This window comes from Neofelis nebulosa, chromosome 5 (assembly GCF_028018385.1).
Source record: "Neofelis nebulosa isolate mNeoNeb1 chromosome 5, mNeoNeb1.pri, whole genome shotgun sequence".
In the NCBI taxonomy this organism is placed as follows: Eukaryota; Metazoa; Chordata; class Mammalia; order Carnivora; family Felidae; genus Neofelis; species Neofelis nebulosa.
The window spans coordinates 92,480,119-92,495,075 of NC_080786.1; the positions used below are offsets into that span (position 1 = coordinate 92,480,119).

Genomic DNA, 14,957 nt, shown 5'->3' on the forward strand with positions numbered 1-14,957 from the left:
AAATAAAAACATAGTGGTCCACATCTTTGATGGAGTAAAAGCAGCTCTAAGTGGAAAATTTAGAGCACTGTAGGCCTACCTCAAGCAACAAGAAAAATCTCAAATAAATAATCTAACCATACACCTAAAAGAACTAGAAAATAAAAACAAAGCCCAAAGTGAGTAGAAGGAAAGATAACATCAGAAATAAATTAAATAAAGACTAAAAAATCAATAGAAAAATCAATGAAACCAAGAGTTGTTTATTTAAAAAGGTAAACAAAATTGATAAACTTTAGCCAGACTCATCAAAAACAAACAAAAAAGAGAGTGGGCCCAAATAAACAAAATCAGAAATGAAGGAGGAGAAGTAACAGCTGACATTGAAGAAAAATACAAAGGATTATAAGAAACTACTACACAAATTATATGTCAACAAAGTGGACAACCTGGAAGAAATGAATAACTTCCTAGAAACATAGAAACTTATAGAAATGAATCAGGAAGAAATATAAAATCTAAAAAATCTAAACAGACCAATTAGTAGTAATGAAATTCAACAGATAATCAAAAAACTTCCAACAAACAAAAGTCCACATCCAGATTGATTCACAGGTGAATTCTACTAAACATTTGAAGAAGAGTTAGTATCTATTCTTCTCAAACTATTCCAAAAGATAGAAGAAAAGGGAAAGCTTCTAAATACACTCTATGAGGTCAGCAATATCCTGAAAACAAAACCAAAGACACTATGAAAAAGAAAACTATAGGGCAAGAACCTTGATGAACACAAATACAAAACTTCTTTTTTTTAATTTTTTAATGTTTATTTAGTTTTGAGAGAGAGAGAGAGAGAGAGAGAGAGAGAGAGAGAGAGAGAGACAGAGCATGAACAGGGGAGGGGCAGAGAGAGAGGGAGACACAGAATCCAAAGCAGGCTCCAGGCTCTGAGCTGTCAGCACAGAGCCCAATGCAGGGCTCAAACTCACGAACTGTGAGATGGTGACCTGAACCAAAGTCAGACGCTCAAGTGATTGAGCCACCCACGTGCCCCAAGATACAAAACTTCTTAACAAAATATTAACAAACTGCATTAGCAACACATTAAAAGGATCATTCACCATCATCAAGTAAAATTTATTCCAAGAAGAATGCAAGGATGGCTTAATATATGCAAAACATTCAATGTGATACATCACATTAACAAAATGAAGGATAAAAGTGATAAGATCATATCAATATATGTACAAAAAGTATTTGATAAAATTCAACATCCATTCATGATGAAAACTCTTAACAAAATGAGTTTAGCGGGAACATACCTCAACATTATAAAAGTGATATATAACAAAACCCACAGGTAACATCATGCTCAATGGTGAAAAACAGAGCTTTTCCTCTCAGATCAGGACAAGGATGTCCAATCTCGCCACTTTTTAACATAGTACTGGGAGTCTTAGCTTCAGCAGTCAAACAAGAAGAAGAAAATTGTTAGCATAAATTAATTCAGCAATGTTGTGGGATACAAAATTAATATACAAATATCTGTTGCATTTGTATATACTAATAATGAAGTAACAGAAAAATTAAAAAAAAAATCCCACTTACAATTGGACTGGAAAGTATGAAATATCTAGGGATAAACATAACCAAGGAGGTGAAAGACTTATACTGTGAAAACTATAAAACAGTGATAAAAGAAATGAAAGATGACACAAATGGAAAAATAGCCCATGCTCATGTATTGAAAGAATATCATTAAAATATCCATACTACCCAAAGCAATCAACAAATTCAATGCAATCCCTATCAAAATGCCAATAGCATTTTTCACAAAACTAGAACAAATAATCCTAAAATTTGTATGGAATCACAGAAGACCCCAAATAGCCAAAGCAATCTTGAGAAAGAAGAACAAAGCTAGAGGTATCACAATTCCAGATTTCAAGATTTACTACAAAGCTGTAATAATCAAAACAGTACGGTACTCACAAAACAAAACACACACACACAGAAAAACACACACCAAAAAACCCAACAACAAAAAAATAAAACAACACACATAGTCCAAGGAACAGAATAGAATGCCCAGAAACAAATCATGTTTATATGGTCAATCTATGACAAAGGAGGCAAAAATATCCAATGGGAAAATGACAATTCTCTTCAAAAAATGGTGTTAGGAAAACTGAACAGCTACATGCAAAAGAATAAAACTGTGCTACTTTCTTATACCATATACAAAAATAAACTGCAGATGGATTAAAGTCCTAAATGAAAGACCTAAAACCATAAAACTCCCACAAGAAAAGATAGGCAGTAATCTCTTTGACATTGGCCTTACCAATATTCTTCTAGGTACGTCTCCTCAGGTAAGAGAAACAAAAGCAAAAATAAATTATTGGGACCACACCAAAATAAAAAGCTTTTGCACAGTGAAGGAAGTCATTAACAAAATGAAAAGGCAACTTACTTAATGGGAGAAAAATATTTTAAAATGATGTATCTGATAAAGGTTACTGTCCAAAATATATGAAGAAATTATACAACTCAACACCAAAAAAAATAAATAAATAAAATAAAACCAATCTGATTAAAAAATACGCAGAGGACTTGAACAGACCTTTTTCCAGAGATGACATACAGATGGCCAACAGACATATGAAAAGATGCTCAACATCACTAATCATCAGGAAAATGCAAATCAAAACCACAATGAGAGGTCACCTTACACCTGTGAGAACAGCTAGAATCAAAAAGACTAGAAATAACAAGTGTTGGCAAGGATGTGGAGGAAAACAGACCCTACTGCACTGTTGGTGGGAATGCAAATTGGTGCTGTCACCATGGAAAACAGCATGGAGATTTCTCAAAAAATTAAAAATAGAAATACCATATGATCCAGTACTTCCACTACTGGGTTTTTAGCCCAACAAAACAAAACACTAATTTGAAAAGATATATGCACCTCTATGTTTATTGCAGTATTTACAGTAGCAAAAAATGGAAGTGTCTATCCATAGATGAATGGATAAAGAAGATTTGGTGTATGTATATATGGTCTACTATATAACGAACTATTACACCTCCATAATAATAATGAAAAAAGACACCCAATTTGTAAATGGGCAAAGGAACTGAATCAGTGTGTCACCAAGAAATATTAAAAATGACAATAAGCACATGAACAGATATTCAATATCTTTATTCATTAGGGAAATATCATTTAAAACCACAATGAGATATTATTGCATACCTACCAAGATGGCTATAATAAAGATAGATATTAACAAATGCTGATAAAGATGTGGAAAAGTTGGAAACCTAATACATTGCTGGTAAGTATGTAAAAGTCTGAGGACTCTGGAATACAATTTGGCGGTTCCTTAAAATGTTAAATAGGAGTTGTCATTTGATCCAGTAATTCGATTCTTAGGTACATTCCAAAGAGAAATGAAAATATGTGTCCATATAAAAGTTGTACGTAAACATTCACAGAATTATTCAGATAGTCAAAATATGAAAACAACCCAAATGTCCATCATGTGATGAATAGATAAAAAAAAAAGTGGTATATCCATACAACGGAATATTATTCACCAATGAACAGAAATAAAATACTTAAATTTGCTATGACATGGATGAACCTTGAAAAAATTATGCTAAGTGAAAGAAACCAGTCATGAAAGACTACATTTAATAGGAGTTCATTTGCATGAAATGAAATGTAGTCAAGTCTACAGAGACAGAGGAACACCAGCAGTTGCCTAATGATGGAGGACTAGTGATAAGATGACTGTTAATGAGTATGGGATTTCTTTTGGGGATGACAAAAATGTTCTAAAATTAGATTGTGTTGATGGTTGCACAACTCTGAATAAATGAAAAACCACTGAATTGTACACTTTAGTGAATTGTGAATTACATCTCAACAAATTTGTATTTTTTAAAAAATAGAAGTTTAAGTTCTTTGAAGTACAGCATTAAACTTCAGAACAAACTATTTTCATCACTTATATCTCAGGATTTCTAGTTTAACAAAGTTTTGGGGATCTTTAAATTTACCTTGTTTTTATGGTTGCTAGCTCAATGACATTTAAAACAGTACACACACACTCACACATGCATATACACACACACTTAAATAAATTTCTTTCATTTCAGTAAGAATTTATTTATTTCAGCAAGAATTGTTCAGGGCATCTAATCTTCCAAGCCATCTATAATAGACCATTTCTCTTTGTTCAAATAATTTTCCTATTTTCATGTTTATTTTTGCTATACATATGTACATCTGATTTTTAAAAACTGTTATTTTTCTTGGGAACAAATTGAATTTTGAATTAATATGTGGGGAGCTAACATCTTTATAATATTAACTCTACCCATGCATACATAGGGTATGTTTTTCATTTATTAAAGTCCTCCTTATGTCCTTTAGTAGAAATAATATCTCACTTACTTTACATTTACTTCAGGGATTCTTATGGATGCTATTTTTTTCATGGTTGTAATCATCCACTTTATTTTGTTTTGTATACAGAATTCTCATGTTATACTTAATAGTATTCCTAATTAGTTTTTATTTTTAGCTGTGCAATTACATTATTGAAAAGTAATTGTAATTTTGAACCCTCAAAACTTTTAAAAAATATTTATTTATTTTTGAGAGAGAGACTGAGAGCAAAAGCAGAACAGCAGAAAAAAAGAGGGAAACACAGACTCTGAAGCAGGCTCCAGGCTCTGAGGTGTCAGCACAGAGCCCAAAGCGGGGCTCAAACTCAAACTATGCGATCATGACCTGAGCTGAAGTGGGACGTTTAATCGACTGAGCTGCCCAGGTGCCCCAAAACCTCTAACCTCTTAAATATCATAATTCTTTTTCAAGTCTAATTACATTAAATATTGTTTTCAGGAAAATGTTAAATAATGGTGATAATTGTTGACATCTCTATCCTGTTTCTGAGCAACAATGTCACTATTAAGCATTAGATGGGATTTACGATCATATATGTAGATTGTGTACGTGTGTGTGTGTGTGTATGTTTAGCTGAGGGCATTGTGATTGAAGAATACATATGTGAAATCATTAAAATTTACTGTGAAAGAAAAATAATATCTGTAGTACTAGTGAAAACCAGCTACAACAAGGACAATGTCACCACAGTGCTAACCTCAAGTAAAATAGGTACTAAATTAAGCTTGTTGGCTGTGGCCACCTTCCCTCTTTTCCTACTACTGTCCAATATGAGTTTCAGACAAAGCCTACTTTTGTAGTATAGAAAATATTGATTTGTAGAAAAATAATAAATCTATATATGGTTTCCCAGTTTAGGAAACACAATGGCTAAAGAAAAGGGGGGTAACAAAATTATATTCTATACTATATTCAACATAATATCCATAATATGCATTATACAGTCCAAATTATTAGATATATGAAGAAGCAGAAAAATTTGAGTCATTCTTATGAACAGAGGCCATCTTCAAGGGGAAGCATATTTTGGTTTCATCAGACAAAGATTTAAAACAACAATTATAACTAGACTCAATGTTTAAAGGAAAGGGAAGGGAAAGGAAGGGAAGGGAAATGCTCATAATGACTAAACAGAGGAAATCTCAGCAGAAAAATACAAAATATAAAAAGGTAGCAAGTGGAAAAATATCTAAAATAAAAATAACTTAAGGGACTTAATAGCTGAATGAAGATTACAGAGGAAAAAGACCAATGGGAATTATCCAATTTGAAATTCAGAGAAAAAATGATTAACAAAAAAATGGAGGCTCAGAAACATGTGGGACAATACCAAAAATTCTACCAGACAAATAACTAGTGTTCCAGAAAGAGACATAGAGAGAGGTTGGAGCAGAAAAACACATTTGAAAAAATAAAAGGCTGAAAATTTCCCCAATTTTGTGAGAGATATAAATTTCTAAATGTAAGAAGCTCTGTAACTCTTAAACAGAATGAATTTGAAGAAGAAAACTCTAGGCATATCATAGTCAAATTATTGTAAATAAAAGTTATAAAAATTTTGAAATTAGCCAGGGGAAAACAACAAATTATATACACGGGAACCAAATGTCAAAAACACCACACATTTCTCATTCAGAAACACTGTAAACCAGAAAATAATGGAACATTTTTAAAGCGTTCATTCAGCACCTTAAAAACAACACACACACATATACAAACTGTCAACCCAGAAATTTACATGCATCATAAATGTGCTTCAAGAATAAAAGAAAAAAAGAGAAGAGTTTTTAGATAAAGGAAGGTAAGTGAAATGCCAAATGATGTTGCTGTATCTTCAAGAACAAATGAAATTACAAAACTTCATAAATACAAAATTATATTAAGAAAATTATAAATAAAATACAGAATATTTTCCTTCTAATTAAAAAAATACTTAAGACTACTTAGAGCAAAAATTACAACAGTGTATTTAGAACATATATAACTATTATAATAGTATAAATGTAAATAAATATATATGATTATGAAGCTTCTACATTTTTTCATACAGTGCTACAATGTTAACTCTAATTGACTGTGAAAAGTTAAAGAAGTATACTGTAATCCCTAGAGTAACTGATCAAAAAAATGTCTTAAGATAAAATGCCTACATGTAAATTAGAAGGAAATTCTAATAAAAACTTTCACATAATCCAGAAGACAAAAAAAAAAAAAAAAAAAAAAAAGAACGATGAAAGGAACAAAAAAAAAGATCGGACAAACAAATAACTTGGTGTGCCCAAATCCAATTCCATCAGTAATTACATTTTATATATATATATATATTTTTTTTTTTTTAATGTTTATTTATTTTTGACAGAGACAGAGACAGAGACAGAATGCGAGTGGGTTAGGGGCAGAGAGAGAGGGAGACACAGAAGCAGAAGCAGGCTCCAGGCTCTGAGCTGTCAGTACAGAACCTGACAAGGGGCTTGAACTCACGAGCTGTGAGATCATGACCTGAGCCGAAGTCGGACGCTCAACCGACTGAGCCACCCAGGCGCCCCAATTACATTTAATATTAATGGACAAAATACTTCGACTAAATGATAGAGACGAAATAAAAAAGACCCAACTGGGGCACCTCGGTGGCTCAACTGGTTGAGCGTCCAACTTTGGATCAGGTCATGATCTCATGGTTTGTGACTGCTGTCAGCACAGAGCCTGCTTCAGATCCTCTGCCAACTGGTCTCTCTGCCCCTCCCCTGCTCATGTTCTCTCTCTCAAAAATAAATAAACATTAAAAATAAAAAAGACCCAACTATATGCCCTCTATAGGAGACATAATGGATGCCTAACAATTAAGCCTCAAAAATACATGAAACAAAAAACGACAGAACTAAAGTAAAAAATGGTCATTCCATTTTCTGTAGGAAATTTTAATACCATTCTCTCAGAAATTGATAACACTAGTCAAGTATCACTAAAATCAGAGGATCTGATTAATATTATCAATCACCTCGACCTACTTGATTTTTAAAGTATATAAAGCAGAAATGAACAGAATTATAGGGAAAAATTTATAATAATAGAATTTTAACTTACCTCTCTCAAAATTGGAAAATCAAACAATAAAAACTTAGCAAAGATTTAAAATACAAAGAAAACACAATTTCAAGTTTGACCTTTGTATTGGAAATGTATTCTTTTCAAGCGTACTTGGAACTTTGTAGTAATTATTTGTTTATGTCTAATTATAAAGCAAATCACAGTAAATTTTGTAGAACTAGTATCACGCCTCATTCTCAGACTACAGTTAGTTTCCAAATCTATAACAAAACACATTTTTAGAAATTATAAAACAAATGTCTAACTCAGACATCAAAGAAATTATAAATTAGAAAATACCTCAAACTGAATATTAACGAAAATTAAAATTTTTTAATAAAATTAATATCAAAACTTATAGAATACAGCTAAAGTACTACTTAGAAAAATTTTTATTTTCTAAAATAAAAATAGGTGAAATGTAACAAAATGAACCTGAAGAATATAGATAAATATGACAATGAATGCCTTTATTGTAAAAATCACTGATGTCTGCTTAACTATGGTGAGGCAATGGTATTTAACTTAATCTATATGTTATGAGACAGGTGCTGCTGTTTTCAACAACCTGTGAACAGAATTTTAGCCCTTTCAACAGGAAAACAGAATTATAGTTGACTCTTGAACAGCATGGGTTTGAACTGTGTGGGTCTACTCATGTAAAGATTTTTTAAAAGTTTTTATTCAAATTCCAGTTAGTTAATATACAGTATAATATTAGTTTCAGGTGTACAAGCCACTCCGGAAAACAATATGAAGTTTCCTCAAAAAGTTAAAAATAGAACTACACTTCAATCCAGCAATTGCACTATTAGGTATTTGCCCAAAAAACATAAAACTAATTCAGGGCTGCCTAGGTGGCTCAGTCCATTAAGCATCCAACTCTTGATCTCAGGTAAGGTCATGATCTCATGATTCGTGGGATTGAGACCCGAGTCAGGCTATGTGCTGACAGCACAGAGTTTGCTTAGGATTCTCTTTCTCCTTTCTTTCTCTGCCCCTCCCTCCCCCACCCTCTCTTTCTCAAAATAAATAAATATATAAGCTTTAAAAAAAAACCTAGTGATTCAAAGGAATAGATTTTTAAAAATAAATATAGTACTGTAAATATATCTTTTCTTTCTATGATTTTAATAACATTTCCTTTTCTCCAGCTTACCTTATTGTAAGAATACAGTATATGATACATATACAAAATATGTATTAATTGACTGTGTTTATCAGTAAGGCTTCTAGTCAACAGTATGCTGTTATTAGACAAGTTTTGGAGGAATCAAAAGTTATATATACGTAGATTTTCAACTGCATGAGGATCCGTGCCTCATCTCCCATACTGTTCTAGGGTCAACTGTACAGAAAACAACCCTAACTTATAAATATGGATATGGTGAAACATACGAAAGTATTAAATATCTAATCCAGCCAAAAAGAACTCGTATAGAAGTTGACAGTCAAGAAGAATAGAAGTAAACAGAAAATTTACAAATAAATCATATTACACACACACAAAAAAAAGGCATAAGGATTTTAGGGGGAGGAGAAAAAGTAAACTCATCATAGAAATAAATATTTAAATCTGAGTGGGAGGTATAGCAAATAACTATCCAAGGTTTCTATACTGGCAATCTGTAAATGAAGCATCTGAAAGTAAGTGAGTAAATGCAAAGTAATCTCTAAGTAAAGCTGCTAGGTTAAATGTTGTAATAATTTAATAATTTGTAAATGGAACATGCAAATGTGATACAAAAAAGGACAGACCAACACAAGATGGAATAAGTGGATCTTGTGGTTTATGGGTCATTCATTATAAAGAAATAATACTAAATTTTCTAAATCTGACACTATAATAAATGCTCAGAAAATATAAAATAGACTGTGTTTGATTAACTGCTAGGTTTTGACCTCTCTATTCTTACAACCAATGATATAAGGTAAACATGGAACTCAGATCACTACCAATATTCTCAGAAATAAAATGGTCATCTGAATAAAAGATACTCATACATTTGAACTTTTTATTCTGCCCAGTGAGACAGGTACAATATAAACCTTAAATACATCCTTTTGATAAGGAAGATAATAAGAAATATAATCTACAATGAAAACCATAATTCTTATAATTTAATGGAATCAAATGGTAGAAATGGAAATAAGTGAGAGAATCTAGAAAATGACAAACTATAAACCAGTTTAGGAATTAGGTCTGAAAGCCAGATCCATATGGTGTCATTCTCACTATCTCTGTAACCCTTAAAACTGGACAGATTTTCTACATTATCTCCTGTGCTTCAGATACATCAATCATCCATCATTCAGTTTTGGTTGGAAAGGTCTCTATATAAGTATCACAAAGTAGGAAAGTGGATAGACACAGGGGAGGGGAAGTACAGAAAGTTTGGAGTATAATGTGGGGATCTGAAGAAGGTATAAAGAGGTATTTAAAATCAGAAGTTACATCCTATTACTTTCTTTCAAACACACTGATCCCACCTGTTCCACTTCAAGTCTAGGCACTATATCTCCAGAGTTTATTTCTTTGGAAAGCATACACCTTACCATGTGGAATTGTAGTCTGGAAAGGACGACTTGGGCTTTTCAGGTTCCATAAAGTCAAGCTACCATCTGAATGGCTGCACATGAATTGTTTGCCCTCATGATGCCAATCAATTGAATGAATAGCCTAATGAAACAGCAATTAAAAACAAGTGGGGAGGGGGAAAGTTGATATGTTATAGCATTCTATATTCCAAAGGAAATATATTCTGAGATAAAATTATTATACCAACAATACTTAATAAACATACATAATTTTTCTGACCCAGATCATACTACCTTTAGCTCTAGTCCTCTATAAGCTTATAGAAAACTACAAAAAATAATCTCCTGAGATAAAAGTTAGGTACATTTCATAATATCATTATAGCCTAGAACTTTTTGTTATAAATTCTATGTCCTCCCTGTATCCTATATGATTATTTGAAAAATTATTTACATAGAAATAAAAGCAAGGTTATCTGAATATGATTTCTGGAAAGGTAGAGGCCTACTTTCACCTAAAGTAGCCAATTTAAAAAATAATTTACATAAGAGCTACCATCTGAGGGCTTACTATGTGCTAGACCCCTTGGAAAACACTTTATTTATATTAACTCTATTAATTTTATTAAAAAGGTATTATTTTTTCCAATTTGCACATGGTGAAATAGGCCTACAGAGATTGATATACTTGTTCAGGACACACAATTCAAAGCCAAGGTCTATCCAACCACAAAACCCACATTCTCAATCATTTTACCATATTGCTTCTAACATGAATTATTTCATTGACTTGGCAATTTAGGGTTTAAGGAAGAAGGATTTAAATCTTTTTTTATACTTCTAATTTCACTCTGAAGATGTGAAATACATAAAATTAACAAGTAATTATTCCAGTTTCACATATTGTTTTATTCCCAGTGGTAGCACAGTGCCTTGCATAAAATAGATACTCAATATCTGTTGTATGAATAATAATGTTATCATATATTTCCACAGCTTGGTATTCTTTCTAAATCATAAAGTTTATATGGACTTTGGATAATGCATAAAAGCTGAACAGATATGTACAACATTACCCTTTCCTTGAAGGAACTTTCAAAACTGCAAAATAGGGAAGACTGAAATAAGTGAATATTAATAATAGTTAGTGTTTGGAACTTTTAACATAAATATGCATATATATTTGCATATAAAACTAAGATACACACACACACACAAATACTAACACACAAACACACACCATATACTAAGATATGTGTATTTAAAACTAATTTATTGTTTGTTTTCCAAACAGTAAGTATTATTAGAGTTAGAGATAACTGATGGCTAGAGTAATCACTAAATACATCATAAAAGGACATAGGATATGAGCTGTACCTCAAGATAAGTAAGATTTAATTAAATGAAAAGACAACATGGAACCCTGGACTTATTTTCTCTCTCATTCTGGTCTTCATTACTAAAGACTTTTTTTTTTCTTTTTTTTTTTTTTTTTGCCAGGGTTCAGTAGAGGCAGTTAGAGGAAAATACTCTTCATCTTTTCCTTTGCTCATTCTCACTATTTTGGGTAGATCAAGGGAAATGTTTTAACTTTTACGTGTTAACTTGATGAACTCAATGTAAAGTTCTCTCAGACTGCTTTGCTATGAATGATGGAGGCAGAGAGATCATCTCCAGCCCTAACCCTTCTTCCTATCTTACTGAATTTCTTCCTACCTACTGGGGAAGACAAGTACAAAAATAATAGCTACAACATAAAAGCAAAATAAGTCTAAGTGCCATGAAAGATATATACTAATTGTACACTTATAGGTAAGAATAGGAATCTAAAACCAGTTTGTTATTAGAGAAGGTCAAATAGTGCATCACTGAAGAACTGGCATTTGAATACATTTAATGGGTAAGTACCCAATTTCTATTAATTTGATTATACCCTACTCCTTTCTTAAAAAAGGACCTTAAGGTTCTGAAGAAAAACCAAAAATGAAACAAAGCAAAAAACAAAAATACACACAAATATAATATAACTAATACAAGAAGAATTTTTAAAAAGATAGAAAATAAAATACGGAAGATAAAACACTAGCTAGTTTGGTCAACTCGATGGCTGTGATTGAGTTTCTCTCTACAACAAAAAAGAAAAAGGAAACCCAAAAAGCAGATATCAATATGAAAAAGGAAAATCAGTGGCTACTCAAGGAATTAAAAGGTTATCGTCATGTCAAACTCTGAGGGTTTTCACTGTAAGAGATTATTTAGAAATATTGACGTAATGAAACAAAAATGTCACAGCTAATGTGGGAGTAAATTCATATAGTTATTTCTGAAAACTATGTTGGATTTATAAAACAAACCTTTCAATTCTTCAATGGCTATTCATCAAGGGGCTAGTTAGGTAGTCCAAATAGCTTTACAGTGGCTAAAAAGTTAATAGGATTTTGATATGCAAAAGAGGAAAGAAGGGAGTTCATGACAAGGAATTAGCTGGAGCAAAGGCTTGGAGGTGGAAAATAAATGGTATGTTTAGCAGATAGTAATATGCCTGAAGTGTGAGGAGTGCTTATAAAGATTCATGGCATTAAACTAAAGAGAAAAGATAACATTGGGATCTTAAATCTCCTGTCAAGGAATAAAGATTTTGTATTGTTGATAATTGGGAGCCATTCAAAGTTTCTGAGGTAGAGAATTACATGATTTGTGTCTTAAAATGATAATCTTGTTAGTGAAAGATACTGCAAAGGTAAGATATCAGAGGAAATGCAATTAGTTAAAAGGCTATCATAGTCTTCCAGGCAAGAGATAACAACCTAGATTAGAACATTGAATGTGGCAATGAAAAAAAGAGAGGAAATGAATGAATGATAGGCAATATAACAGAATCAAGAGACTACAAAACTGATAGCATAGGATATGTAAAAAAGAAAGATCAAATATGACTCTAAGGGTTACAAACTGGAATAAATAATCAAAATTTTAAAACTGAAAAAGAGAACACAGAACAAGGTTTAGGTCTTTAAATGTAAATTCAGTGTCAATGAGATATTTATCTGGATTTATGTGATAGATTGTTAGATACATGGATCAAGAGCTCAGGAGAAAGGTAAGGGTTAGAGATACATTGATTTTAAATTTATTAACATAAAATTAATATTTGAAATGATGGGAAAAAGACATGAATACAAATGTAAACTGGAGGAGAAATCAAGAGGGTAAAGATATAGAATCCTGAAGAGTGTCTATAATTTAAAGGAAAACTAAGGAAAGAAGTGATGGAGAAAGGAGGGGCAAAAAATGAGGTAGAAAGACACAGACAAGGGAAGACACAATTTTAAGAAGGAGGGGCTGATGTAAAGCCACAGGTTTAATAAGAAACTTAAAAGACTATGAAGGGGTCACTATTTAAATAATGAAGAGGTCATTGGTGACTTATTAGAAACCATTTCATAATAGTATTACAAGTAAATTCTAAATACAAGAGGTAAAGTGCTGAGGAAAGTCTTAAAAGTTTGGCAGTAAAATGACATATATAACTATCTCCATTAAAATGATAGGATATATAATTATGCATCACAGTAAATAGATTATATGTATATACATACATATATACATAAGTCAATATTTAAAATGATTTTTAGGTATAAAGTAGGTGTAGTGTAATACTCTACTGACTTAAACATTGTTAGTTTATTTGAAAATTTCACTAAAAGTTGTTTTTGCTCACTTTTTAAGGTTAGAACTCTTCCTTCTACACTGTTTTAGGGCATTAAAAAAACAGCTGAGTCAGCATTTTGCTCTGGATTTCCTTTTTCAATGGCCTACTCTATTTCCAATTGGCTAAATACTCAGATCATATTTGTACTTTTATCTAGCTACTAGTCATCTTTATATTTTGTGTATTTAACAAAAGAAAAATCTAGCTTAGCTCCCTAGGGACTTCTCTCCTTATGATTCAAGATGCAATCACACAGACCATAAATGTATGACATCACCTGCAGGGTATCTTCCACCAATCATGACCAAATTACCCAACTGAGTACTTCTGAACTCTGTCACTATGAGAATTATCTTGTATATACCATAAAATCTTAGTTTGCAAGAACCACTAAGAAACAAATTGTGTGTGTGTGTGGTTATGAAATAGCCAAAAGCTTCTATCTTTAAGCATCGAATTTAAAAATTCAACTGTTATGAAAGGATGGGAGGTAGAACATGAAGAAATGTGGTTTTTTAAAATTTTTCTATTTATCTCAGTGTTGCCTTAAATTCTTCTGCATTCTTCCCATATAAGTGCGGGTGATACCAGATAATGATTATTTGACCTGTATTTTCCTAACTCTCCCTACTTTACTATTTTTAAAATTGAATTGAGAGCTTACATTTATATCCACAACTATAAGAGGTAATTACCCTTTTTCACTTTTTGCCCCAACCTATCTTCATATTAGGTTCTTCTGAAAGGGGAAATCATTAATGGTATAGAATCAATCTTTAAACAACTAGAGTATTAATGCAGAGTCTATTCTCTGATAAACAGCAGTTCATTGCTTTCTCTAAACGAAAACCTAATGGTCTCAACTATGTACAATAAAACTTCCTTCAAGATCGTACTGACTCTTAAGTATTACTATTTACAAAATCAATCTTTATTCTGAGAAGGCAAGTATTGTATGATAAGGCCTTTCAAACTGACCTCTTAAATTCTCTGCCACAGAAAAAGAATTTTCTAAGGAAGTTGTGAATAGTGTCTTTAAAGATCGTAAGGGTACTGAGTGAGGCAAGACATAACCATGGAAAACCTAAAGAAGGAAAAGGATAGATATTAGGCATCAATGTATATAAGATGCCAAAAGGGACCCAAAGACAGTCAATGGAGAAT

The 14,957-nt window shown here is 31.9% G+C and overlaps 1 protein-coding gene across 7 annotated transcripts in view; it reads right to left on the minus strand.

Annotated features, from left to right (window-relative positions):
- Positions 1 to 14,957, minus strand: part of STXBP5L (syntaxin binding protein 5L) — a 387,308-nt gene that overhangs the window by 191,780 nt on the left and 180,571 nt on the right. For all 7 annotated transcript variants that reach the window (XM_058731249.1, XM_058731254.1, XM_058731252.1 and 4 more), the window contains exon 9: positions 10,100 to 10,223. In XM_058731249.1, the coding sequence (XP_058587232.1) occupies positions 10,100 to 10,223 (124 nt within the window). The remainder of the gene's footprint in view (positions 1 to 10,099; positions 10,224 to 14,957) is intronic.